Consider the following 21,536-nt stretch of genomic DNA (forward strand, 5'->3'; position numbering starts at 1 on the left):
GAGGGCTGGCAGTGAAATGAGATGTAAGACAGGAGAGAAGACGTTTTAAATAAGAGCCACTGGCCAACAGCCATTTAGACCAGAAACGGGTTAGACAAGTTGTTTAAATCACCATCCCTCCTAATCCCAAAAACAAGACCTACAGCTTCTAAATCTGTTTTTCTCTCTGTCCATCTGTCTCTTACCACTTCACCTATTCAGGTATTTTCCTAACCACATGTCGGAACTGCTCACTGCTTTACTGCACGTTCACCCTTGTCTCACACTCTGTTGTTCATCAGTCACACACATTCTCAGTTTGAATGATGAGGATCAACAAAAGAAATGCAATCAAGTCTGGCGATGTGTTTGTGTAACTGTGTTTCTGTGTGAACAAGAAAACATATTTGCCACCCTCCTTCCAGTGTCTGTTTAACAATGAGACCTAAATACTGTGAACCACAGCAGATTCTCAGACTTTTAGAAAATATCCTTATTGGACTCACATATTAGCATATACTGAGTTAGCTCTACATGCACACAAACACCATCACCACACCCACCACGATACACTCTGTCTCCATGGGGATGTCGGACAATTAACCTCAAGACTCTGCTCCGTGGGTGATATAAAGAGATTAGTGACCATGATTTGATTGTGTGTAATGAGAAGAGACTTGTGTTAGTATATAAGCTCTTGGGGAAATTAATTCACCCAGTCTCCACAGCTCTTTGTTCTCATGGTCTCTCGTCTCCTCTGAACCTTGTTTCAAGTCAGAGTGACCTGAAGGCAGGCGCAGAGCAGTGATAGACCCACTGAACCCCATCCAAGCCCCGTGCAGCCAGGCGGCAGCTGGAGCACTAAACAGGTACATGAAGCGCTGAGATCAGCCGGGACTTCCAGGAAGTTCAACATCAGGGATCAGTCTGTGTTATTGACTTGGCAAAGCCTTTAGTCAGTACAATTTCATCAGAGAGGGACTCACTGACTGCAGAAGTGAACAATGTGTATATGTGCAGACCAGAGGGCTCAGTGTTCTGTAGTCCAGATGGGTGGCCAGGTCCTAGTTAATTTCTGTTATGACAGCTGAACCCATTTGAACCATTCAATTCTTTCTCTCCTTCCCTGAAACTCACACATACTGTATGCATCACACCAACTCTCCTCTCATCCTTTTCTCTTCGTACGTACGTATCACTATTACATTGTTTAAAATGCAAATGTATGTGTTGAACAGCTGGCAGGGACAGGGACCACCCAGCCAGCAGAGGAGTATTGTGTTGATAGCTGATAAGCTGAAATGGAGTGTCAGGAGAAATTCTTCTTCTTTTCAGACAGACGGCTGTGCATAAGCCTCTCAAACACTATGCCACAAAAAAACAATGCCTCCCCCCTCCCTAAGTCACCATAAATAAATCTTACAACACCTCAAAGACTCAGGGATTCCCATTTAGCAGTGAAGACTGGCATGTACCATCATCTAATGTCAGGACTTCTAATTAATCCTAATTAATGTTGTAACAGGCGAAGAAGGGAAGGATGAGCACAAAGTTGTTATTAGGCATTAGTACTGCTAAAGAAACAAGTATGGCATGACTGTCTTCACCAGTTGATCCTTTGTGTTCTACTGAAATCCAGTGGATGAACATGGAAGTAATAAGATACATTATGCAAACCAGGTCAGGAGAAGATGTTAACAAATTACACAAAACAAACAGTGGTGAAAGACTTATCCTTGAACAGGAATAACACAATTAAAAATTAAAAGCATCAAAAAGTTAAGCTAATTTTAACCTCTACAAATTTTATTGGGTCACTGAACTTAAAAGTGTTTTAAGATTATTATATATCTTGTACAATATATGTCTTAACAACAAAGCAACTGAAGTAATGAAAATCTGTCAAATAATTGTATACAAAACACACTCCACTACATTTGTATTGCATATTGTGATTTACATGTATTTGTAACTCAGTGTTTTTTATAATGGTATTTTGTTCCTTCTACTTAAGTAATCTGATAAGGATGGCAACAAACATATGACAAAATGTAGATTATGTAATGTGATCAATTGAATTCCTATTTGTTTCAAGTCACTCAATTAATTAATTTTATTCACACTTGACATGTTTAATTGCAGACTGCACAGGATGTATAAAGAAATTGCATAAAAATCTATGTTTTATTTATACTGACAATATAAGATTATCTGCCAAACATTCTTGGTATTAGAAAAAACTTGTTTAACTGTAAAGCATCCTGATTTTCCAGAAGAAACAATAAACAGCCAGTCCACTTGTTTTGTACAGTGTCTTCCCTCAGTTGTTGCTCTTGGCTCTAAGCCAACAAGTGTATAGATGTGAGTGCAGTGTGAACCTGTACTGTGTATACATTGAGGGGCCACATCAGGGCACATTTAATGTATGTGTGAGTGGTTCACAACGAGGCATGAATGAGCATCGTGTGTCTGTGTAGTAAATTCTTGGAAAAACAGAAGATGTCAACTTTTTTTATGTAAGTGTGCACATGGTACATGGACTCACACTGAAGCAGACACACTCTTGTTCATATATATATAACACACACACACACACACACACACACATAAAAGATGTGGAAGATGAAGGCAACAGTGGTCCCCGTGGTAATTGGCACCCTGGGGCTGTGACCCCCAAACTGGGAGAGTGGCTCCAACAGATCCCAGGAACAACATCAGAGCTCTCAGTTCAGAAGAGCATATATACCTATATACATATACACACACACACATATATATACAGCCAGTACACTCAGCCAGTGTACTTTCTCACTCCATAAGTATGTGTAAGTATATCATACTTATACAGTCAAGCCTAAAATGATTCATAACCTTGGCAAATTCTGACTTAAAGTTACTTTTATTCAAGTTTTTTCTTGATTAGAAATGACACAGGCGTCTCCCAGAAGAAAATAAGACGATGTACAAGAGGCATCATTGTGGAAAAAAGTATTACTCATTTGTTGTTTACATTTGAACAAAAAGTGGCATGTGAATAAAAGTAACTTTAAGCCAGAATTTGCCAGGGGTATGAATCATTTCGGGCTTGACTATATATATATATATATATATATATATATATGTATATACACACATACTTATGGAGTGAGAGAGTACACTGGCTGAGCTCAGATGAACCAATGGCAACCTGGGGGAAGGAGGAATGTCTATGGCACTAGTCCAAGAGAGGCCGTCAGAATACTCAGCAGGCAACCCCTGTTGTCTTAGTGAACACAAGTGTGAGCGGGAGAGTGTGCATCTGCACAAAAGACTAGTTGTGGTAGTGTGGCCATGTAGTGGTAATGTGGTAATGTACCTATATGAGTGTGTGTATTATATTTTACAAATGTCCTGTGTACTGTACAATTGTATTTTTTTTTTCAATATTACTTTTACTTTAGTCAGAGCAGAGTACAATCTGCTGAACATGAAGCTCTTGTTTGCTTTCTTCCAGACAACCATCCCAACATAGGGCAAGTCCAATACTCACATAATAATGAGATAAAATAGTCTTACTGTGACACAGTGGCACCATATTTTGATATACTGTAGTTTGGTGTAGTCTCTCTAGTCACACACACGTACGCACACACACACACACACACACACACACACACACACACACACACGTCAAAACATATTTGCTGCGTTACACACAAGGAGCACACTGGCAAACCTATGGACAGCAGCTTCAAAATGCACAAATACACACAGACAGCCTGACACACACTCCCACATCCCTCTACCAACATCACACTAATTTTTACATAAAGGAATTTAAGTCACCAGCACAAATCAGGGTATATGGCAGCTGCAACCAAACAATCTACATAAGAAACATTAAATAACTGTGCTTGACCAACAGCAAAGACAATAACATTTTTACACGTATGTTTAACAGAATAAAATGAATTTCCTACCTCTAAGCCAACACAAAAGAATCCCAGTCTGGCGATGAGTCCTCATGTTTAGGTTCAGGTTTAATCCACCAATGTTAAATAGTGAAACAACAACAACAATCAGTGCTGATGATACTGTGCTGATGACACTCTAGGTGTTGTTATAGTCCTTGTTTGCCTGCCATGTATTTTCATTTTTTGTCCTTCTTTGTAATTCAGTTTGCTTCTGTCAAAATAAATATGGACTACTCTCAAACTTTTCTAAAAACTGCAAATGATGCAAAAACCTGAAACCTTTTAAAGTTATCCCCTTGAAACAGTGTCTCCTGTGGTCTGGAGGAGAAATGCAGGTCAGAAAAAGATGAAGGAGAGAGAGATTCTTTGTAATTTGTTTATGATTAATATTGACTTAACACTGATTATTTGGTAATAATTTTGAACTAATTCAACTTTTGAACAGCAGTGTGAATGGAGGGGAAACATGTTACTCCCCAGGAGCCCATTGAGTCTAATTTTCATCATGGAACAATTGTAGAATAATGATTTTCATCATCCCACTCTTTGATATTGACCCTGCTGTGAGATGCCCTTCACAGCTACAGGACACACTGAGCATCTGAAGGTGCAGTTCCCCAGCAAGTGGGCACATAGTAAAACCAGTAGGGAAGAGATCTGTCCCACAGGGAGGACTCTCATCCCAGTGGTCCTGAAAATACAACATGATGTCATGCAGATTCCAAAGCTGGACTGCAGTAGTAGAAACAGGGTCATGTGTGCACTTGACTAATGCACAACCAAGAAAAAGGAGGGAAGGAGAGAGGGGAGGAAAGGGAGGAAAAGGAGGCGAGTGAAGGGCTGTTTAAAATATTCAACCTCCTTCCATTAACTAACCGTGTAGTGATGGGAACACGACCTGTACATCTCATGAGAGAAAAAGAGAAAGTGTGTGTGTGTGTGTGTGTGTGTTGAGGGGGGTGCAGTGTGGGAGTAGACTTCTTACATCCAACAGTCCTTAAATCCAGCTCAGCATTTTCTCGGTGATGTCATCTCTTTCTCACTCTCACTTCACCCTCTTCACTTTCTCCCTCACCTCCATCTGCTCCCTCCCTCTGAGCTTTCTGCGTTTCGCACGCACATGCTCACGTCCCCGCCCACCGCAACTCTGCACGACGTGTGCTGCATGACGATATACGGCGCATCTTGTTGAGCGCACATCCATAGAAAATGATAGAGCCGCCTGCAGTCACCTCGGGTGCAGGCTGGGATTGGATATGTGGGGCTCCCTCGCTTGTTTACCCCTCCATCCTCTCGTTCCTTCGCACTCCAGCCCCGCACAAACAGCATCATCCGACAGGCAGGGAGAACACTCAGTCATTTGACTGTTAAGAAACAGTCAAATGGCCGCCAGCTGTATGGACGGGACTGGACAGGGACTGACTGTGGCTGCAGCTTTTTACTGGGCATGAAGAAAAGGAAAGATCGTGGAAGAGAGGGGGCCTGCAGGCCTGTGTTGTGTGGCACAAAAACACCTGCTTACATAAAGGGAAGCTCCTCCTTTAACACATCAACTGTGTCACTGACATTACTCATCTGTTTCTGAATGAACAGGTGGAAGGACTTCTTCATCAGCACACATCATTATACACTGACAGTGTTTATGTTCAGGAGTGCTCAAAGGTGCTGTGCCGTGTCACTGCACTGGCTCACTTGCAGTCTTGCTGGGACAACAGTGATGCCAAACAAAAAAGAACATACACAACTACAGCACAACCCAACTTCTGTTTTAACATACTGCTTCCATAAGAGTAATCTGCTGGATTACTGCAGTGTTTTTCAGCATTTTCTGGATGTAACGTGGAGGGCCGGCACGTGCACTGCAGACTTCAGGTATAAAATCAGGTCAAGTGTGATTATGTTAAAATATCTTTCACTGCCACACATTCCTTTTTATTGAAGATGTCAAAATGCAAAACACACATCACAAGACTACCTCACGTTATACTTAAGGAGCTGGGAGTGACCTGGCTGTCCCTGCAGCAAGGTCACTGCAATGGGAAGGAGTCAACTTTTTTCAGGTCCACATACTTAACTTCACTACCTTGAGGACATAGCTGCAGATTTCCTCCTAGTCATCACTGAAGAAGACATTCTGGCTTTGGCATACTGCACTGCTGAAAGACAAAATTTCTAATGATTTTTAAAAGAATAGAAGCCTCATTAACAGCAGATTAAGCTAATCCTTCACATTTTAATTGTTGATGTCTCTAAAATCAAGCAATTTGAACAAAACCTATTTTTACGGCATTTACCCTAATTTTAAGATAAATGTTGCAATCTGAGATCGACCTGTGTCCTTCTGTGGAAAGAGCAACAAACATCTGTTTTATTCACGCCCAAACACTACACAACTTTGGCAGGTCCTCCACAGATGTTATCACTTAAAAGTGTATCAACACTTTTATTGATTAGAACTATATCCTAAATTATACTGTCAGCAAGCCTATTATCATGGGTAAAAATCAAACCATCTTTGTATTTTTAGGTATAATTTAAATTATTTGGATGAACACATTAATCACCCACCAATCGGTTAAGTCAAAATCATATTCGATTGTGTGTCTGTATCATTTTGATCTGTGATTTGTTCTACTCCCTCTATCCCTTGGATGTTTTTCTGTTGTTTTTCTTTTTCAGTTAACCCTGTTTACTTGTTCTTTTTTAATGAGCTAAAATGACTAAGAGACATTTATCCATGTGAGCAAGCAATGAGCTCATTAACCATGTGTCTCAATGTCTGTCTCTGCACTATAGTTTGTCATCTTTCTCACTTTTAACTAGAAGTATCCAAAACGTCCAAAAGACAAGATAACCTTAAACAGAGACTGACAGCAGGCCTTACGCAGAGATACATCAGCACCTCAGTGCCAGTTTTATGATCTAATGGTAGCAGCAGGCATGTACTGACTAGAAGGAACATGGTATCCCCATGACAAAGAACAGGAAGGGAACAGGGACAGATTATTACTTGGCAAAAACCAAAACTTGATTTCCCAACTTTCATGTGGGGTCTGTTCAGGCTGGGAAGAGAGTGAGAACAGGAATTTGGTCTCTCTCTCTCTGCTGGTTAAGCAGCTGTTTCTCTAGAGGTCCTGACTGAGCAACAGAGAAAGAGCAGAGAGAAAAATAAAAAGTGAGAACAGGGTAGACAGAAAAGAAATGCAATGGCTGTGTAACAGAAGGATTGTTTTGTTCCAAATCAGATTGCTTTTTAGCTATGCAGGGGGTGAGTGGTTCCAGGCAGCAGACAATGGGCCAACAGGATCAATATTGACATTCTCCTTAGTGATAGCTGAGTTGGCTGGGTGAGGTCAGGGACTGGACCTTTGTATTAGCCAGCCAGCATTAGTGGTCACGGCTGGGGGACACTTACTGTAACCTTGGCTTCTCAGCATAATGGAAGGTCTGAGCGAGCCCATGAGAGGTCCCTCCCCTTTATGGGCCTTATTACCGTAAGAGAACTCAGTCCTCCAGTGGTCCGATTCAAACACAGATCATTACTTTGTTAAAACAGCTACCAGACCACGTTGGCAAATGCCAGCTTCTGTGGCAAACATCGTCTCCAAGTGCCAGAAGTTGAGCGCAGCAGCTGTGGGAGATGAAGCAAGGAGAACACAAGAAGTAAGCAGAGTACTTTTGGACAAGTGACTGTTTATTGGTTCTTATTCCAAGAGAACTTACAATTACACAGATTCACTGGCAAGTCCTGCATACTAGACAAAACAGACACAGACACACACACAAAACACTGGGTATACTCTTATTGAAAAAGTTAGTTATGGCAAGAGGTGTTACCACAAAATAATAAAAACTCCAGCAAATTCCATGTTGTTGGTTTGCTGAAAACAACATCTCAATTGTTGTTTACCTAAAGTGGTCAATTAATCCAAGGCAAACTCATAAAAGAGGAAAGGATGTGGGCTGTCCAGGTAGCCTGGTCCAACTGGCTCTCAGTCAGGACTTCTAGAGATACCACACTGTACCACTCCTCAGCATGGCAGAGGAAGAGGAGTGCAGCAGGGGACCAAGAGACAGGAGGACAACTCCTGAGGAAAGAGGAGAGACAAAGAAGTAGGAGGTGCTGAGGCTCTGGTGCCAAAAAGGAGGAGTAAGAGAAGGAGGTGGAACAGGAAGAGTAGGTGGAGAAAGGAGAAGAGGTCATCTGAGGTGATGGAGATTCTGTATGGTGGGCTGGTTTCATGAAAAGTGGAGCTGGGCCACTCTCCTCCTCCTGTGATTCTGTCCTGGCTCGGCTTACTGGAGTGAAGCCTTGAGCACATGCACAGGCACAGACGCACAAACACACAAACACACAGACAGACACACACAGAACATGTCTCAAGGCTCCACACACACACAGGCTGATTCTTCTTTACTACACATTTGTGAGTCTTTCTTACAGAAATAGAAGTGACATCATAACAGTTGTGTTGTAAATCAATACATGTTGACCTCACACGCATATACGCATGTAGCTCCCGGTCAGTGGGTTGCCTCAGAGTCCAAACCACTCCGTGACCCCTCCTCTCCTAGGGTCAAGTTTCTGCCTCTGTTTCTCGTCCTCCATGAACTTCATCTGCATTTCCTCCATGGAGCCCTCCGCTGGCACCGTGTCCTTTTCCAGAAAGATGTCAGGGAAGGTGAACGTCTGGTCCTGGGCCTGGGATGCAGAAGCAAAATAGCACGATCAAAATGAGCCACTGTGTGTTGCTACCTAATAATTAAGAGAAATTGCTTATTTTCCAAACCATTTTTTTGTGCAACTTTTGTTCAAACTGCATTTTACTTAAAACAATTTCTTTTAGTTTATAGAGTCAAGAAGTGAGATACTGATTTGGAATTTAGGACACCATTTCTCCCTCTATATTCCTCTTCCAGTTATACAAATGCTCTCTCTCTCTGGCATTCAATTTCTCTAACTCTCTCACATTTAATCTCTCATCTCTCTCCATTTCTCTGGTCTTGATTTATTCAGAGGGAAAGGATGGTATCCATTATTTATTCCATACCAACCCATCTCTGGCCATGGCTAATGCATCACTGCCACAACTGTAGACTGTGTCAGGCCATTGTAAAGTACAGTACACACACATGCATGATTGCACACCCACACACAAAAAAATAACAGGTCAGTGGGTGCAGGCCAGTACACATATCCATAGCCTATCCCTCTCAGCCTCTCCCATGGACACCTGGCAACAATAATTCACTGTTATCAATCTCAACTGGAGCCAAATCACTGACGTCCTTAAATGACTCAGCTTCTTGTAAAGCCTGATCATAACTTGGGAGATGAAACTGCACTTGCATGTCATTTTTATCATTACATGTTTGGATTTTGAGCAAACTCTTACTAATGTTTGCAAAGTGATTAATGGTCACTAACGTAGTTTACACAAAACAACTTCATGCACTTCATAAAATTCTCACTTATTTTATATACGGGCCTTTTGCTATAAAATGAATTGCTTCCATGAGCACAATTGTCAATCAACTATTCTGTTTAAATATGTGAAATATTTTGTTTGGGGTCAGTGTGTAGGCGTTAAGGAATGGTCTGGCTCTGATGTGAATGTTACTTTGTCTGTCTCCAACCCCCAAAATACCAAGAGAAACATGCATATAATTACCACATAGCATGGTTTAATTCCCAAAGGGGGAGACAATATGAAGCTCACTCAGCCAAAGACTCACAATGGATTTGGCCCTGTATACTCAGAAACGTGCTTGACTGGGATGACCTATAGCAGGAGTCTCGCTGTATGTATAAATCTTTGCAAGTATAACTGTGTGGGCTCAGATGCATGTGTTTTGAAAGAACATAGATAGCATCAATGTAAAACAGAATGACATAACAGGACAAGATAAATAAAGACTGGCTCATCTTTTTCAGACAGCCAAATTTTACAGAAAAATTGTAAAAGTCCCACACTGATTTTAAACTTGTTTTCTCTAATTTTTCATTTTCAATTTTTTTGTGTTTGCTGCTCTCAGAAAACATGATTGCAGTTTACAGCAAATGGAGTTATGTGATTGAATGTTTATGTTTATGATGGTAGAAAGTAAGGAAAAAAACAAAAATTCAGAAGCAGTTCAACCTCAGTTTTTCAAATTACATAAAAAAGAAAAACTTAAGTTAAACTGGAGTGTTTACGCTGCAAACAATTTTTTCCTCTAAATTCTCGCTTAAAATCTTAAGGACTTTCACTACCCTAGTACATTTGCTTTTGTCCTATATACCCACCCTTTAACTATACTGCCTATCCTGGAGGGGGTCATGCATGGGCATGGTATGCCTCGGACAGGTCACCGGGCTAGCTGCCACAGAGAAAGAAAAAAAAAAATTGCTTTCGTTCTCTGAAAGTAAAACACAGTGAGCCCCAGTGAGACAATGTCTACTTATTTTTCCATTTGTTGGAGTGACAGTTCACCTCCCATCAGTATTAGGCCTAGTCCACTCTAAATTACTAATCCTAATTTTCTGTGAAAAACAAGACAAGTCATTATAACAATTTAACAGCAATTTGATTAACACCAACCCAGTCTTTATGTATATAAACTGCAATCAAGCCTGACAAGCCCCATCAGACAATACTGGCATGAGCAGGCATTGAACTAGATCCAACCATCCAAAACACACCGATTAAGGAAAACACTATTTTGGTATGGTACTTTACACAGACTTGGATTCATGTTACTCTCTAAAACCTGGCCATTTGAGTATAAACTCTCTGATACCAACTTTGAGGAGCAGCTAGAGCAAAACACCCACAGCCTTCAATCAAAAGAAAAGCCACCCTATGCTTGTGTTCCTGGCTTGCGGCAACGCCTGTAATAACTACAGGAGGTTTTCTAGGGAGTGCAGTCCCAGTCAGTAGAACAAGGCTTACTCAAGCAGAGGCAGAGAGCTGCCAAACAACAGAGAAGCACCTGGAAACTGATGGCCTTGCCAAAGCCCTCTGTGTCTCTCTGCACTCACACACCCTGCCATCGAGGAACATGGAATCCAGAACACAAACACTGCACTGAAAAATGGAAGTTCGCTGTGGGAGCAGCATAGAGGCATAGAGGATGTCAGGAAGTGAAACGGGAAATAAGGAAGAAGAAAGTAGGGGTGACTAAGGCTGGGGTCTAACACAGTGCTGTAAACACCAGACCTGGCCAGAAGGAACAATGAAGCAGTGGGCCAAACAAGAATTCACCCAACTTGAACCAGACGTCGCATGACAATTCCCAGTTATATGGTGCAGCACTGGACACCTTGTGTATACACACAGCGAAGATTAATGCTGGCCACAAAGAGCACGATTCACAAAAACAACAAAGCCTTGTGACTGAAATCAACAAAGCACTGAGACTCGTTAAACAAGTCTTATTGTTGGCAGGAGGCCACTCCCTGTGTTATGTGTGTATGAGCGTGTGTCAAGCATCTGCTGGACACATTTGTGCAGTGAGAGAAAGTGCTGGTAGAGAGCATTTACATTTCTGTCTGAAATATATACTGTATATATATTGCACCAATGCAGAGGCAAAGCCTGTGCCCCCTCAGTTTATGAACCAAAACGATCTTTCCTGTGTGCCTGTCTGCCACTCTCTATGTCTGCATTTGTATATGTGAGAGAGAGGGGGCATGGGTATGAGTGCATATTGAGTAACTTATGGAGAAGACCTAAAAGGACAAATGTGAAGAAAGACAGTCAAACATTATGTGCCTCCAAAGGTTTTCTTTCCGTTACCCACTATGCTTACTAGACGACAAATTGAAGGTGTGGATATTTTCCTCCAATCTGCCATCATCCTTACAACACACCCAACGGAATCAAGCTGCCATCCAGTAATATTGGGACAAGGCCCCACACTGCTAGCAATGTAAATATACTCCTCTTACGCACATGAACAACCCATTAGTTCATTTCTGGCTCCAACAAATCCCAGCTCCAAATGACTCCCATTCAAGAAGCATCTTTCTAGAAATACTAAGTCAGTCATTAATTCCTGGAGACATTATGGTCTCAGCTGCTTCATTCAGGTTCTCTAAAAAGTGCATTGGTGGTAATTTTGTAAGTTAGTGCTCCATTGATAGGGTTTAAGGGCTTTGATATCTGCCATGTCAGGTGTGATTGACTGTTTCCCTACCTGCGAGGCTCACCATCAGCTCCTGGGTTCGCACATTCAGAGCATCTTTTTTTTCCAGGCAGACAGGGGGTTACACTCATAGGACTCTCAGACCTGCTGTCATGCAATGTTTTGTTAGGTTTAACGTTAATTGATACCTAGCCTGTTAGCACTGTTTAGATAACTTAGGTAACATTAGCATTAAGATGCTATATTCATGATACATTTATATTACAGGTGCCACCACTTAGCTTGCTAATTAAATACCTCATTTCGACTGACATTTTTACTGATTTTGTAGCATAGGTGAAGTTGTACCGGCTCCAAGCGAAAAGATGATGATGGATTCCAATGCTAAAGAAGAGGTGCCTCACTACATCCACTTAATATAGTACAAGGTTTTGTCCTATTCCAGGAAATGTGCATTGCATATTCTGGTCTGTGTCACATTTGTGTCACATTTGTGTCACATTTGAGGACCACTGTTTCAGCCTTAACCAGCTAAGGCTGGGGACATCTGTCAAACAAGAGATGTTTTCATTTTGTTTTCCCAGTAGTTACATTACGCAAAAGCAGGTTTGTGTCTTTACTGGCATCGCATACAGCTAGTGTAGCCCTCCATGACACTAACGTACTTAAGTGAAATGTCTTCAAATCAAACCCGGGTTTGTGTATGTGTGAGCGGATACAAAAGAGTCATATACAAGTAATTTAGTTTGCTGCCCCAGAGGGACATGGGGAAAGAAGAGAATGAAAAGAGCAAAGACGAGGCAAGAGATGAAGAGACCCAATAAGGGCAACTGTATTCTATCTTACTGACCATGGCTTTATTTGGACCGAACCGAACAAGCAGTTGTAGATGAAAATGAGTCCTGATGGGTGATTATGTATGTAATGACGTCTTAATAGATGGAAAAAAACAGAACTACATCGACAAATATGTGTTCAGAGTCCTTGGAATGCATGTGAAACTGTTACATATTCCTAAGATTTTTTAAACTAATTTTACTACTAAAGCCACAATTCTAGCTTGATATGTTAAAGTGTATTTGATGAAAATAGGAAGGTGCAAGTTCATGGTGCTTTTCTGACCTGAAACTGAATAGTACATTGTGGCTAAGTCACCAGTTGAGGATGCAAAAGACTGAGTCAACCTGCTGCTCAGAGTTAAAGCATACAAAACATGACTGGACCAGGACCAGACACCACAATGTGACAGATGAGATGCGTGTCAACATTTAAATACCTCTAGCTGTGGTGGACAGGGAGCACAAAGTAAGTATACTACAAATCTGACAAAAAAGGCTTTCCTCAATCCACAAAATGGCCTCTATGGTATCAGATTTTATGTCTTCTGGAATAAAACAAGTTTGGAGCAACATTTTATTACTTTGAAGACTGTTCAACAGCTGTAAAACTACTCTTGAGGTCAAATGGTGACTTCCATTCAGACAATCTAGACAACTTAAAAATTGAATCAATCAGAAAATACATTCTAACTGCTTTTTTACAAGCTGAGATCAGCCTCTCTATTGTGCGCCCACAAAACCTTGAGCATCTAGAGTTATTGTGGAGTTAAATAAGATGTGACTGAGGGGCAAGAACATGAACTTCTTGGATGACCACATTTGACCAAATTAAAGAACAGAGGAGCTCCAAACATGACCATAGAACTTTAAAAGGCTTAAAATCTTTCAGCAAGCACTTCACACCAGCCCAGAGAGACTGTCAAACAAAAAGCATGAACCTTTTTTGATGAAGTACAATCCAGAAGGCATCAGAAGATAAAGTCATTCAAAAAGCAGGCATTAAGAAAAGTAAACCAGATGTTGGTGTTGTCATTATAGCACTATCAAATCGAAACCGCACACTAAAACGGAGAGGTGTTGACGATGCGGTGAGAAATCTCATGAGCTCGTGGCTCATGTGGCTGCGGTGGCAGTGTGGTGGTGTGATGGTGTAAACTGTAGCAAACCACAGAGACATCTTGAGTCCTGGTGGTGGTGGTGTGTGTGAGTGAGAGAGGTGTTCACATTGCAGCAGAATCCATTTTGACCACACGGTAGGAGAGGCTGGCAGACTACAAAGAGAGAGACCACAGTGGTGAGGTTACCAGGATTAGAGCTTAAGGCAACCCTCGGCTGAGTGTGGGATATATATGTGTTTATAAACTCTATTTATCTAGGGAAACTTTCACTGAGCATGCATCATGCTCTATTTTAGTAATTCAGTTTTACACATCAGTATCTGAAGCTGGGAGTTGTTGATTTCCTAATACTGGCAAATAATCAGCTCAACTCCACCAGTTGGAAGCAGTTGTAACTTGCTCAAGGGCAACACAACTAGTAAGAAGACCAGTTACTATACTCTTTCCAATCAGACTGACTGCAGACTTTAAAGCTGAGCTCACACCTTTCTGAGTCTGTTTCATTTGGTCTCACCAACAGATTTTCTGTTCATTTTAGTTCACACTACTCAATTACATGTGACCAAGGGCTGGTAAATGAAAGTTGGACTGACTCATGGCAACTTGTCATCCTGTAAGATAACAGATTTTAAAGGTCAAAGAGAAAGAGAAATCTGATTCCAGTTCTTTAAAGTCTAATAAAGTATTTTGGAATTGTTTAAGCCTTTTGCCATAGTTTTGCATATCTAGTTTTCATACCAGATAAAAATGAAATAACCCACTACAGATATTATTTCTTGGTTCATTTTGTTATGCAAGGCTTTCCAAGTATGAGTAACCGCTGGATATCTGATGTCAACATTTGTCTCTTTGTACACATGAAATCATATCAACTACCAAACAAAGGTCAACATGTTCATGAGTGTTTTTTTTGGCTGTTTCTTGTAGTTAGTTTGGATTACAACCCTGTTCTAAAATACTGCAACTCAGTTCACTTAGATTTACCAGGCATAGAGGCAGGAAAGACTATGGAAGAGCGCAGGACAGGAGCAGAGATGTAGCCTGATAATTGTAAACACCTCCTGCTGGGCAGGGCCCCTTGGTGGGCCACACATTCACTCTCAGTTTATCACAAACATATACTGTACATACATACTCGGCCTCATTATGCCTCCATCCAAACCTCCTGGTACAAACCATTCCAGGAAGAGAAGAGTAAGAGGGAGGGAGGGGAAGGGCAGATGAAGGGGTAAATAAAATGAATACCAAAAGACAGGGTAAACTGGGCTGTTGCTGTCAGGAAAGACAGCGAAGTGAGAACAATTAATTTTTGAAGGTGAAAGAGAATACAATGAAGCTAATTTACATGCTGCATTTAAACTTTTTTCAACCAAGTACAGCAGAACAGAGTTAAAAAGTCAGGTGAAGAAGTGACATGAGAGCCTAAAAGGCATTTGGCAAAATAACAGCTGAGCATGAGAAAAAGAGCAAAGCAGAATCATCCCTTTCTGTAAAAGACAGATAAGTGGCAGTGAGAGCAGACCACTAACCAGCAGCATCCTGCTGTGGGTTGGTTTAGTGTCATGACCCCGGCCCTCCCTCCAATTACCATGACATCTCCTCCACAGCCCAGCAACAGCCAAATAACTTGGTCAGCTTTGGCTAGCAGCAGTGTTTGTGTGTGTGTCCATGACATCCATATTAAGTTGTTACAATTGTGACCTACGGTCCATGTGAAGAAGACTTACAATGTTTTGGACATTGTCTGCAGACAATATGTTGTGTGTATACGTGTGTATGTGTAAATGGGAAAAATCGTTGCTTTATGTGTGTGTTTGATCTGACACTGATGCACAAATTCACTATATATTCTTTGGCAGTTTAAATATCACCATGAGATCAAGTTTTTATTGGAAGATGATCACATCTGAGGGGGAACAAATTTATGAACACGTTACAAAACATTCTCCCAATAGACCTTATTTTAATTAAAACACCTTAACTAATCCTGAGAAGTACATCATGTTCTGTTTTCCTGACACAAGCATCCACCCTTTGCTGCGTGAGAAAAGTTAGAAGTTGATAACTGATCGCCATCAGCACTAAACGTGGCGACAAACTCTACATTTCCTGAGTCTGCTTCCTTCATAATAAAGTTTGCCCCATGTAAAGCAGTGTGGATAAGATGGCCCATTTCTATTAGCAGCAACATAACACAGGTCTACTACAGTGTTGGCAGTAAACAAAATTACATGGTCTACATACATACACTGTTTTCCTGCAATTTGAATATAAAAGAACATACTATCAGTGGCATACTATTAAGCCATATCAAAACTCGAGCATGAGATCATAAAAATCTTAAGGATTAGAATTTAAATTCTTATTTACTCTTACAAAAATTAAATAATCCAGGTTTTTCAAATTCTACAATGTAATTACAGTATAAAACAGGACAAGTAAAATCTAAAACAATCCCAAAAGACAGATGCAGTATGAATACATGTTACAGCTTTACACAAAGAACTATCCTAATATCACATTAGATCAGAATTTGGTACGGACCAGTTCCAAATTAATATTTGTTATTGTCAGCAACTGAAAAGTGAACTTGTGCATGTTAATGGAAATGAAGTGAATTTATATGACATATCAGCAACTATGCTCTGCTTATTGCAGTTATACAGTGAGAAAAAGTACTTAAAAACAAAATACACAATGCATAAAGCTGAGTACAGTCTCATCTAATTGTGAGGTACCTTGTCATCTCCAGCTCTAGTGTGTATGTGCTTTGTGGGACAAAGAGCAGAGTTACACTGTGTCTAGACAGAAAGTCTTACAGTGTCTGATGGAACAAACACGCTCCTATTTTAATCAATCCAGCTGTCCCCAAAGGTCAAGTAATAACTCCTTCTATACGCCTGTTAACGTGTCCCAAAGTGTGTTCCTATGCCTCAAATCAGTTTTCCTATGTTTTATATGATTAACTAACTACAGTGACTGTGTATTGTGTCTGTAACGCGGGGTGACCTACAGCTCAGTGCTGTGCCTGAACGTCTTCTGTGCAGAGACTCGTAGCTGCTGCTGCTAACATGCTTCTTATGCTACATCATCTGTATAGACACAGTGTTAGGCAGGTGGACAAACTCTAGCTCCAGTGTCAACTGTAAATACTTTTAAGATCCATCACAGGGCCTCTAGTGCAGGGTGTCCAGTGGTACATATGCACATACTTCTGCCCAGAGACAAACGGAGGGTGTGAGTGAGAAAGTGCGTATTGTATGTACATGCATGTGTGTGGGCGCTCATGGTAGTTTTCATGTCTGGGCATGTCTGGTCCCAGCCTGCTACTGGAGACACTGGACCCTGGTAACAGAGCTCTCAGGAAAAGATCACCACCATCTAAATTCACACCCAGCCAAAAACATTTACATCCATGTGGTGTTGCGGTGGACAGAACAGGAACAGCAGAAGCCAAGAATAACACAACCAAATCTGGCCATATTAGCATTAACAGCCAACAAATGGTGACTCATATCGCCTTTCCAACCTTCATACCTTAAAGCCAAATCACACCTAAACATCAACCCACATAAACAGCTGTTCACTACCATTATCCCCTCAGAGCACATCATTCACCTACCCCCCACCCCCCACAATGTACCCCAATTTGTCTGTTGCCGATGCACGTAAACAAGACTTACATACCCTCCCCCCCTAATTTCAAGCACCCCATCCAGCTACCCCACCCCCCACTCGGCCCCAGACACAACTATCTAGGCTACCAAACATACACACACATCTAGCACCTTGCACAAAACACACACATTTACCCCTACATGCACATGCAACATAAACATCCAGGCAATGCCCTACCCCCTCAACAGCTCTGAGGAATGCAGGGACCAGCTGGTGGAGAAAATAAAAAATGAAGAAGCGTACCAAAACAGGAAATGCATCAGCAGGGGCCTATCAGCGGGCTTTATCAGGCCGGTGGCAGCCCCGCAGAGAACCCGGGTGGCGCCGCATGCTGATTGGCTGATCAAAGTGGCAGCTGTATCATTACAGGTCAGGGGTCAGGTGAAATCAAGACAGGTTAAAAGCGTGCACACTTGCCCATGTTAGTTTGCAAGTTTGTGTGTTGCTATGTCTATTTAAATAAGGGGAACCTGGAGGAAATGGGGGAGGAAATGGGGGTGAGGAGTGAAGAGGCCGCAGTAAGAGATAAAGTAAGGATCAATCAAAATGACAAAAGACAGAGGTAGAGATGCAGAGAGAAAGATAGCTTCATACTGTCAGATCTGTTTGGATATGCACTTAATCTGTTGTGACATTATGTTGGATTTCTGTACTGGTTCTTTTTTGAGACATTTGTCCTGCTTGTCTCACTTTGGTTTTTCTTGACAAAAAAAAAAAAAAAAAAAAATCACTAGTACAGGTTTGCTGTGGCAGGAGGTCTACACCAGTCACATCATTAAAACTTTCATCATCTGAACTGAACTGGACGTAAAGAGTCAAAAGTGTGAGAAAGAAAGTGCAGAGAGCCTCAAATAAAGCTATTCAAAAAAAAAGGTTTGCGTGTGAGATTCCAAACCGGATGGTTAAGACCCTGCTCTGTTCTCTATAATTCATGTTCTCTCTCCACTGCGCTCTTATGAAACCTTCACGTACGCACATATGCTCACACACAGCCACACAGGATTTTACTTAGGAATGAATTTTCCAAATCAAGAGACATATAGGAGATGGGGTGGGGGGTTTTCAGCGAAGCCTGATTGCCAGGAAAAGCTTCCCGTTTTATTAGGCTCACCACCAGCATACGTGCATGCATATATACATGTACACACACTAATTAGTGTATCGACCCATTTCTTCCTTCCGAACATTTATACGCCTAAAATGCTGACAGATACATTTAAGTGAAGGTAGAGCTGCATGACATTGGGCAAAAGGCGAATCCTGATTTTCTCACTTAGAACTGTGAATATATCTTTTCCTGCTGATCCTTAATAAAAGCATTTAATAAAAATGTTTAGTAAATAACTGTGTCCACTGAACACAGTGAATCACTTAACAAGGACCCGTACTAGAAGATGTTTGTGCTGTTGGAGAGATTTGATTTGTTTGACTTGACACCTTTATCATATTTTATGTTGTGGTGATATTTAATGTCATTATAACTGTGGTGGTGTGCTGTGAAGCAGAATATTAATTTCTAAGTACACTATGAGCTTTTGACTGTCATTTTTCTTTCTTTCCTAACCAGCTATGAGCACACACCACTGCCATAACTAGAATCATCAGAATAGTTCAAATGCTGTCAGACTAAGGTTTTTGCTATCTATAAAGTTATTGTAAATTTTTGTTTAATTTTCTACTATTGTTTTGCCTTACAGCTTCTAGTAGGAGGTCATGATATATAAGAAGAAGAAGAAGAGAATAACACTTGAGGGTACAAGATTTGAGCCCTTTGCTGCGCAGGTTTCAGCTTTCACAAACAGCAGTATTGTCCACTCACCCCTCCACCAGTGTGCTTGATTTGAATTACACAGACATTTATAATATCAGGATCCTAGCTACCTATCACTAAAAAGCAGACTAGCATTCAGGAGAAACACTGCAACATGAAAGAATCACTGGAGTTATAAACTTTGCATTTTTCATAAGATGAATTCTCCATCCTGATGTGAAAAAGAAAAATGAGACAGATGCAGAGGGGAAGAGAGCACTGAGAGAAAAATGGCACAAGTTAAAAATGTTAATTGGTGTGATAAGCAAGGGTGAGGCAGGACAGGGAAGGGAAGGAAACAGAGTGGCAGACAGACAGACAAGGCTGAGTGAGGAAAGGCTGCATTTGCGTGACAAGGTGAAAAGGAGGAAAAGGGAGGGAAGAACAGCAGGAGCAAACATCATCCAAATAGTTGAAAATAATAAAATTCCACAAAGATAAGCAAGATTTCCCCCTCGGCCCAACTGCCCGATTGTGCACCTCCAGCTCCAGAAAGCTGGGGCTTCGCTCAGAGCAGAGAACAGGAATAGGAGGAGGAGAGGGGGATCATGGGGGTTTTCACCCCCCAATCCCGTACCCCTCTCCACCACCACGCCTCAGTCCACTCACATACGCACAGTCACACATATACATAGAACCCCAGAGGGTCTATTGTTAAGCAACACAAAGTCAATAACAGACAGAAGATGAAGGGAGGCTAGTTAGAGAAACTGTACAGCAAAACGTTGCCATCTAGTGTCAGTCAAACAGAGGGAAGAGCCAGACGTGGCCACAGTTTCCCTCTTATAATCACTCTCAATACAGCTGTTTCTTTCTCTCTCCCTCTCTTCCCCCTTTTCAGCTGTGTTACAACTCCTCCATGTTTGCCATTCTGTCTCTCCCTGTGTTTGTCTCCCTCTCTCACTCTCTCTCTCTCTGAGTGATGCCTTCACCGTGGGTGGAGAAAGCAGAAAGAAACACGGGAAATGAGCAATTTGAATGAAGCTACCACTTATTCTACAACTCCTGGTCCAACCCCATATCTTGTTTTGTTCTGTGGTTGTCGGGTGAGGACGTTGCTTTGGGGCAATCTGACTGGTGCATCTGGTTTGCTGTAATGCTGTCAGTGACCAGGAGCCTGGAGAGAAACCTTGACACTTTATTTAGCGCTTTTATGAAACCTTGGCCACCAGGCACATAAACAATTCTACAGACCTATTAGTGGCTCAGAAGTCGTTTGCGTGTGAGAAAGCATTCTGCTTTTAATTTTTATGTGCAACTGTGCCCAAGACCGGAAAATTTTTTAAAAACTGCTTAGACAAGATAATTTTCAGGATAAAAAAATATTTTTATCCACACTGAACTTGTGTAAAAATGTATTGGAAATAAGAACTAAACTAAATTAAAGGCATTTTACAAATGTGTGCACACTAAATGTGTAAAACATTTGTAAAAGGCATTTGTAAAAGACTGTACTGAGATGACAGTCACTGGCTTATCCATTAACTAAACTAGCTGCTCACTTCATGACAACTAAAGGTGTGTATCGTGACAGCACCTCCAACCATGTGTGCTTGCTCTCCTTCCTGCTGCAAAGTTTTCACTCTTAATCTACTTTCACTACTTTCACCCCGTTACGTAGTGAGAAACAGATCAACTCTGCTGAAGCTTGAGTGTGCAATCATACCTCACAAAAGAACAAACATATTGACCATGATTATTCCAAGTAAGCCCAGATGACACATGGACTTCTCATCTCTATGGGATTTTATTATTATACCGACTGTCAAACAACAGATAAACAGTGTGGATATTTAGCCTAAATGGCAGTGAGCACCCCATAGGTGCCTGGAGGTGCCATGCAGTGCCCAACACGCAAAGAACACACACTGCTGCTCCTCCTTTCCAAATCCTTTGAAAACAACTTGGGGAAAATATCTGAAATTCCTTTCTTTACATGGACACTATCACTCTCTTCTGATGAAAAACCTTGTCTCGTTCACAAACTCTTATGTCCAGTAAGAAAATTAAGAATATGTGTCTAAAGCTGTGA

At 41.3% G+C, this 21,536-nt stretch overlaps 1 protein-coding gene across 3 annotated transcripts in view; it reads right to left on the reverse strand.

The window, feature by feature from the left end:
- Positions 1 to 7,605: 7,605 nt before the first annotated feature.
- Positions 7,606 to 21,536, reverse strand: part of mrpl23 (mitochondrial ribosomal protein L23) — a 29,859-nt gene continuing 15,928 nt past the window's right edge. Inside the window, exons 5-6 of one of the 3 annotated variants that reach the window (XM_026312334.1) lie at positions 8,432 to 8,634; positions 7,606 to 8,020 (exon numbers count right to left, since the gene is read on the reverse strand). In XM_026312334.1, coding sequence (XP_026168119.1) covers positions 8,470 to 8,634 — 165 coding nt within the window. In that variant the 3' untranslated portion in view covers positions 7,606 to 8,020; positions 8,432 to 8,469. Of the gene's footprint in view, positions 8,635 to 21,536 lie in introns of all 3 variants that reach the window. The other 2 variants (XM_026312333.1, XM_026312332.1) reach the window with 2 other exon arrangements.

This window comes from Mastacembelus armatus, chromosome 6 (assembly GCF_900324485.2).
Source record: "Mastacembelus armatus chromosome 6, fMasArm1.2, whole genome shotgun sequence".
Taxonomy (NCBI): domain Eukaryota; kingdom Metazoa; phylum Chordata; class Actinopteri; order Synbranchiformes; family Mastacembelidae; genus Mastacembelus; species Mastacembelus armatus.